Raw genomic sequence first — 8,089 nt, 5'->3', positions numbered from 1 at the left:
ACTGCTTCCAGCACCTTGGCACCCTCTGTTGGTTAAGTGACATCTGGAAGATGAAATAAAAAATAGAAGTCAACTGTTTCGCACAAACAGTTGACTCTGCGTAGATTTCCTGAGCTGAAATCTACGCATTAGAAACAGTTCTTTCCCAACGGAAACAGCCTACAGTGTTTTTAGTAATAGTAAATATGGAGCAAGTTTAGAGTTTAGTGTTGTAATCCTGAATCCCTTCTCAACAGCTACAAACATTGTTGATCCATGTACATTTTACTAGGAGGAGAGTGGTGACAAACCTGTTTTCATGTTAGAACCGCGGGGAGTATCTAAGTGTTGGAACAACGGTTCTGGAATGAGAAAACAGCGAGGTTCAATTCAAAGGCGGATTACAGTTTGGACACATAATACGTAATATTTCAAGGATGTCCAGTGACAAGAGTGTTCAAGATGTTTATAGTAGCAGAAAATTATGGGGCGGCATTATGTATTTTCCTGGAACGTAGTGCCATTTTATGGCACAATCCAGTATAAATCAAACAAACTTAAAAGAAATTTCTAAGAAGCTCCTATTCTTTTCGACACAAAAAACCCCCACTAAAACAATCACAAAATCAAAAATATTGATATTTCAGCAGTTTAATTGGTTTCATCATTACATTCTGGCACACCCGAACATAAGAACATTCAGATTTTTGATGTGGCCCAAAATGGAAATGAGTTTGACACCCCAGCCCTTGTAGGCAAATGAAACCAACTTTTAATTTACATCAATTAAGAATAAAAATATGTAAATTAAGTCATTTGTGCAGAATGCAAAAAATGAAAATAGAAATCTTACTTTTGTGGATTTTATAATCCAACAACCCAGTGTTATGAGTCTGTCCACACATATTCATGACAGTTTAAAGGCAAATAGTACTGCCGCTCAAATCTATCTCACATTTGCCGAAAAATCATCCTAATTATCCCCTAAGACAAATGAATTAATGACCTGACAAGACTATGATGTAGGCAGTGAGTTGGTCTGGGGATACTCTGTCGCCCCCATCAGCATTCGACCTTGAGACCTCTTGGGCGAGATAATAATCTGAACTCACCAACTGGCACACCTCTGATAAAGGTATCTGGAGTGGCCTAGTCAAAGACCTGGCTTACATCTCATTGAAATCTTGTGAAAACTCTCCAATGTCACAGAATGAGAACATGTCTGCAGAGTAGAGTGGGCCACTTTCCCTCACTAACAACTCATTGTTAGTTTTCTGAAACTTGGACGACTTACTTCCCTTAAAATCAGGTTGGGTTCGATAGCTTTTTTTTTTTATTTCACCTTAATAATTTGAAATTTACTTTTAAGTGTTTTCTCAGCTCAAATTTATGGAACGATCTGAATCATTTCCTTCCGACAGAAAAGGAGCAAATACTTTTTTTTTTTTTTCTGCAGCCGAGCCTTGCAGCAACACTGTGGGAGCTTCGCTCTCCTCACCTGCTCTCTTTCACACCACGGAGTCTCTCTGCGAAGCGACGACACGCCAAGCCTCCCCCGGCTGCTGGAGAGGCTGGCGGTCGCCATGGCAACCCCCAGTGGTTCGTCTTGCTCGGCGACGAAGGGGGTTGGGGGTGTTATCATGTAGGAAGGTGAGATAAGGGAGTTTAACTCTTCGTTTAAGAGACGAAAAGATCTGCTGATTGTGGTTCCTCTGTCTTCTACTGTTTTTTTTTTTTTTTTAATTTAAGCTTCAAATAGAGTAGATTGCAATTAGGGTTTAAAATGTGTCCACTTTTCTTTTTTTTTTTTTTAGAATTGAACAAACTTATATTCAGATCTAGAACAAAATGTTTACAGTTTTCTACAGCATATTCTGTTCAAACTAGTCTTCCTGAGCCAATCGGCTCCAAGTCTCACTGTAGTCAGGTTATTTGTCTCGGTGCCCGAGTGCACTGGAGAATTTGAAGGCGGCCCTCCATTATTTCCACCACTTCATTGCAACTGTATGACTACCACCAAACCAGACCCTCTGCATGATGCTTCCAACACCCTGCCGACAGTCGGTGCTGTAGTTTTAACTTTAAAAGCCAATTTTTGTCTTCTGTCATCGTGGCCAAATAGCTCAATCATTGTCACGTATAATTATAATAATAATAAAAAAAAACATCTCTCGACAAAGCATTTAGCTTTTCCAAATATGCAGCTGTAGATTTCCTTAGAGCTTTGTGTGCATTTCTTTTATCTGTATCCTCCGAGTTAGTGTAGAACTCTCTTTAATGTAGAAAGTACCCGTCTATTTGTCGTGAAAAACTTCTTAGAATTTATAGTGTCAAGGATGAATTCCATTTAACGTTGGAAAACCCTCAAATATTGGGCATTGGTAGAGTTATTTTTACTATTTTCTTCACTGCTGGTTCCATGAGACCATCAATAAATATAAATGTGAAAATGTGATTAAAGCCCAGTTGCTGGGACATGCAAAGTTCCCCAAAAAGATTACAAAGACGAAGTAATAGGTCTTATGACTGCTTCTATCGTTATCGTAAAATATCAAGATTAAAATTCTAAGCTCATTTTGTCGACTTTTTTTTGGTAATTTAGTGTAATCTCAGCAACAAAAGCCAAGAACTTTCTCCTCAAGTCCTTGCTGTCTTTAATTTGCCGAGCCCGACTTCAATGATATTCAAAACAAAGCTAACAAAAGAAAAAAAAAAACAAATCTGTGTTGCAGTGAACATTTTTAATTTAAGATCTTATAAAAACAAAAGAAATATATATATATAAAGCGTTAATTTGAACCAGTTCCACTTGCCGGAGGATTAAAATTGTACCAATCTATATCTTCAGTCACGAACCGCGTATAATTATTTAATATTATTTGGTCTAGTCAAATTGATTGCTTTTTTTGTAGCGTGCATAAATTAGATTCCAACAGTATTTTCATATGAATGCTTCGAGTTAATGTTCTAATTAATTACAAACCAAACAGATACTTGACCAATTTTTAACATTAGCCTTTATTAAAAATGTCATCTTTGTGGACAAATATTACTCTATTTACAATCACCAACTCCTATACTTAAAAAAAAAAAAAGCCCTGGAAAGCTCTATTCACAGCTAAGCTAACAGTGGTGAGAATAAGGGAATCTCATTCACTCAAAAAAGCAAAAAAACTTAAGAAACCGAACTTAAAAGCGGACCGGTTGCTGTTGGTAACCAGTCTCATCGACAGCCACACTCGTCCACCACCATGTCCTGGTAGTGTCGGAGCACCACGTTATCGTTGTTGTCGTAGTAGAGCATGGAGATCGGGGAGAGGCGGATGGGGACGCAGCAGGGCTGGGGCGTGCCCTGGGGGTCCAGGGAGTGGACCAGCGTCTGCAGGATGGCGTGGTTGGTACCGTTCAGGCTCTCGCTCAGCGGGAACGGACACTCGCCGTGGCAGTAGTTGGCCATGTAGCCCGGCGGGGCGATGATCCAGTCCTGCCAGCCCACGTCTTTGAAGTCAATGTAGAGGCGACGGGCCTTGCAGATGTTACTGGGCGTCACGGGGAGGTGAATGGCGCTCCTCCTTTGCCGGGAGCGACACTGGTGCGGGTTCAGGGACACGACCACCAGAGAGGCCTCCATCAGAGGGAGAGTCCAGTCTTCCTCCAAAGGGAAGGCGTTGCCCGGCAGAAAAGGCGTGAGCTCCTCCGGATCCGCACCGGGCAGCGGACTCAGCTCCACAACCAGGCCGTAGTTGTGGCCCGGTTTGCGCCAGCTCTCCGCCAACGGCGTCAGGTCCATGGCGACGGCGGCGGGCTCCAGCTGCGGCCGAAGCGACTGCGACAGCAGGAGCCTGCGACTGGCCCGGGGATCGGCTCCCCGCAGCGTGGCTCGGATCACTTTGGAAAGCGACATGCTGACGGCTCGGGGCCCCCGCAGGAGCCCGGCGGGCCTCAGAGGCTTCCAATGGAGCCTGATCTCCAGCTGAGCCAGAGACAGCAGCTCCACAGGCTGCAGGACAGACACATTGAAGAAAAGCTGCTTCACCAGACAGGCCTGACAGCTGCTGCTCCAACCCGACACCAGCCTGCCTGCAAGACACCAGCAGGGAGAGCTGTCCTTTAACAAGGTCTTGTTGTGGGGAGAGAGGAGGGAGGGGGCTTGCAGGGGGGAAGGGGGATGCTTGAAGAGACACCAAGAGCCCGACGACATAAATAACGGTGGAGATGAAATTTCACGGCCCTTTATTTCTCTGTGGAACACACAGAGCGCCTGGACTCTGTGATTTTTAGCAGCAGCATCGCTGGCTTTTGCTGAAGCAGCGGTCCAGGGTGATTTACAGACCCCAGAAGAAAAGCCTTTACCTGAGCCGCTTCCTAAATTAATCGGATGCGGTTTTAGTTTACCAGGCCTCGTTGCTGAACAACGCCGTGATCAATAAACGACACTGCATCTCTTACGGGGTCCGTATGCAAATCCTGGTCGTTTCTCTTCCCTCCGAGGCTGAGCTCCTACGAACAAAGACGCACCAAACTGACCAGACACAAGTAAGGAGTTTGTTATCATTTAAGCCTAGCAGCACATTTTAAAGTTGCGATCGTCAAATGCAGTAACTTAATAAAAAAAACAGAAAAAAAGCACAATTTCTTCTATATGCTAAGCTGTAGAATGTCATTTCAAATCCACTGCAAAAATATATAAAATAAATGGGCTTTCTGGTTTATTCATATTACAGCCTCAAGCCTTAATGTATTAATTAAAGTTTTATGTAACGAGTCAATGCATCACAGTACATTGTTGCGAAGGACAGGAAAATTACTCAATGTTTTCACAATTTCTTTTAAGGAATAATATCAAAAGCAGCAATCTGTTGACGAACGTGCGCAGCAGCAGTTTCAGGTTTTGCCACATCAACTGTTAAAAAGTAAAAAAAAACGATGTGGAGTTAAAGGAGAAAATGAGCTCAAGAGGAAAGTGTGTGGGGGGGAAAAAAAACAGGAAAGGTCACATCACCAGTTTGGTAGCATTTCAATTATTTAAAACAAACCAATGAAAAGAAATTCTATCATATGAAACCCAGTTAAATCTTTGCAGAGTTATAGGCTAACACTTTCACTTCACGAGTAAGCACGACTTTGTGGGAATGTTTTACCAAAAAAAATTTAAATACGTGAATGTTTTTAAAAATGGTTAAACAATGAAAGCGTTTTCTTAAAGCCAGGCTAACTAAATTTAATAAAGCTTTAGCTTTGTTTTAAAACACGGTGAGCGTCAAACAACGGGGACATTTAGCTCTAAACTCTATATACTCGCTCACTGAGTAAAACGTAATGAAGTGGCCGGAGCCTCATTACTATCAGCTCACCCACCTTGGTCCTGCACGTAGCGGATGATGTTGCCGCGCACTCCGTACTCGGACACCGTGCAGGGGTCGCTGTCGCGGGCCTGAATGCTCTCCGACCTCCGGAACATCCTCCACAGCTCGGAGGGGACGGGGCGTCGGGTGTGGCGGCTTCCTCCGGGCTGCGGCCGCTCAGAAAGACCGAGGGACCCGAGGAAAAGCCGCTCTCGGGTGTTTCTGTCCTCCGCGTCCGAGAAAGCCTGCAGGCCGAGTAGCCACGCAGCTAACACCAGCAGAGCAGCCATGTCTGGTCCAGGGGACTGAAGTGGAGCTCTGCGGTTCTTCACCTGGAGCTTTTGGGAGCCTCCCGCTGTGCGGCTGGATCATTATGTTAATGAGGAGCGGGCGGAAGGGCCACAGATAAGGGCCACATGATAAGGTTGGGGGTGGACTGAGCTGAGGCCCCCAGAAATAACATGAAGGTTCTAGTACTGTCTGAAAAATTCCTTTCAGAAGTTATTTATTCCGAATGTATTCCAGGTTTATTTACACAACAGGAAAGTATTAAATACAATAAATAAAAATATATCAATAATAAAAAACAGCTAGGGTTTTCTTTATAATGAAAGACGGCACTGATTCAGATTAAATTCTGGTTTTGTTCCGTTTAATTAAATTGAATTTAATCCCGTCTTTTTCTCCCACGAGCTAATCAAAACTGCGTGTTTATGCACTGTATGTTAAAAAGAAATGCTTAACGCATATTCAGCAGAGAAGTTGGACATCAGTTGTAGAAAACCTTAATAGTCTAAAAGTAATCTTAACATAGGCATGTTTTAATGTTTATTAAATGGTTTCCGTGACTTCTGTTTGAGCCTGGGGCGCATTTCATGCACATCGCGACTCGATCGATGAGTAATGGCATTTTTTATGTCATTGTGCAGTAAATGTTAAACTTAGCATAAGACTCTCCAAGTTGACTTTCCAGGCTGCACGTTGGCCCCGAAATGAAACCCTGTTTTAGGACTCCTTCTACCTTCAGCTGGTTTGTTTGGGTTGGATGTAGACATACAGTAAATAGGACCAACAAGAGGTTTTGCTCAGACTTTTGACTCGCCTGATCTGCTGTCACCAAACCTCATTCTGCTCCCGCGGTGAGTTTATTGCACCACCTGGTGTGCAGTGAAGGTACTACCCTACACATCCCCAAAGAAAATAAATAAAAGATGTCGTTGTTTTAATCTTCTGACAGTTTATATTATTGACATGTGCTTTTCTAGTTAGCAGCAGTGCAAAATTTGTAGTTTTTCTTTTTTGCTTACTCGTTTAATCCAAAATGTTCCCAATCCTTGTGGAAATTGTTTGCTTAGTTTAATGGTTGTTCATCGTGCTCATTTTGTGTGCTCTTTCAGTTTGTTGAAGCAGATGCTATGTTTGAAACTGGATTATTGATTATTATTATTATTATTTAAATCATTCGATGCAGAACCAAAAATGTAACGTGTCTTCTTTTCTTTTCTCAGAATCACTGATTGCTGTTTCGTATCTTTGAAACTTTCCCCAAAGCAAAGCTGACCCGTCAGCACTTAAGTTTTTTTCCAGCTGCATGTTCCATTTTTCAAGCTATTTTGTCTAATTTGCTATAAATAATCCTAACCCAGCTTAACAGGACCAGTTGACCCCTTAAGCCACATGATTTGTGCTCTCAAATGTTTTTCATTTTTATTGAAAACAAAGGATTAATCAGTATTCAGTTCAGAAAGCTCATGTTGTTTCAGTGGAGGTCTGGTGTCTCATAGATTCTCCACTGGGTTGTTTGGGTCAGAGCGGTTTGCTGACCAGACCAGAACAGTGACTCTACGGTCGTCCAAGCAGCTAGCTGTTCTTTTGGAAGTGGGTCGGTGCCAAGTGCTGCTGGGAAATGAAATCGGCATATATATATATATAAAGCTCTTCATCACAGGGAAACATGAAGTGCTCGAGGTTTTCTGGTAGACAGCTGCTCTGACTTTGGACCCAGATGACCCGGCGACTCCTGAACTCGTCACCTGAAGCGGAAACTTCACATTGGACTTCAAGCAACGTGGGATTCCATAACCTCTCCACTCTTCCCCCGCACTTTAGGATCTTAGTTTCCAAATGAGAAGTAAAGTTTGCTTTCATTTGAAAAGAGGACTTTGGACAAAGGGGGAAGTTTGTCAGGTTATTTTGGATTTTTCTATATACTGTATCTACCTCAGCTTTTCCTTCCACTCAACTTTCACTCTGTACACCCAGCAATGACCTTTTGTGACTTACCCTTTATGTAGAGAGGTTGATTGTGGTCCGGTGGACGACTCACACATCTGGACTGCATAATTACGATAGTCGTAACGTTTCAGTTTAGTTTATATAATATTCTAATTTGAGACACGATATTTTAGCCATAAATTAACAGAAATAAACACTAGAAATCAGAGTGTTAAATCTTTATAATCGTTCAGTTTTGCTTTCTAATTTCAATTAATAAAATTAAATACCTTACCTCTGCATCTGGTCTTTTGTCTAGTCATAACTTTTTGATCACAGTAAAACTGGTTTTTTTTATGCTTCTAACTATTTAAACTTGATTCAAAGAGTAACTGTTTGGCTGATCTACAATAAAATCAAACTTTTACGCTTCCCAAAATATGCAAATGTAATTTTCTAAAAGCCACGATCAGTAAACACCTGCCAGCACGTTTCAACTCCGATACATCCAACCAACCAAAACCGATTCAATGTTTTGTTTTTCCTGTTTA

General features: G+C 42.1%; 1 protein-coding gene across 1 annotated transcript; it reads right to left on the bottom strand.

Annotated features, from left to right (window-relative positions):
* Positions 1 to 2,945: 2,945 nt before the first annotated feature.
* On the bottom strand, positions 2,946 to 7,939 carry gdf3 (growth differentiation factor 3). Its single transcript, XM_032567956.1, is given in 3 exon segments — positions 2,946 to 4,059; positions 5,338 to 5,659; positions 5,661 to 7,939. Coding segments are annotated over 3 exon segments (1,215 nt in total). The 5' UTR covers positions 5,697 to 7,939; the 3' UTR covers positions 2,946 to 3,202.
* Positions 7,940 to 8,089: the final 150 nt, after the last annotated feature.

This window comes from Xiphophorus hellerii, chromosome 7 (genome assembly GCF_003331165.1).
Source record: "Xiphophorus hellerii strain 12219 chromosome 7, Xiphophorus_hellerii-4.1, whole genome shotgun sequence".
NCBI lineage: Eukaryota > Metazoa > Chordata > Actinopteri > Cyprinodontiformes > Poeciliidae > Xiphophorus > Xiphophorus hellerii.
Note: the sequence above shows the minus strand (reverse complement) of the source record. Positions and strands in the feature narration are given on the sequence as shown.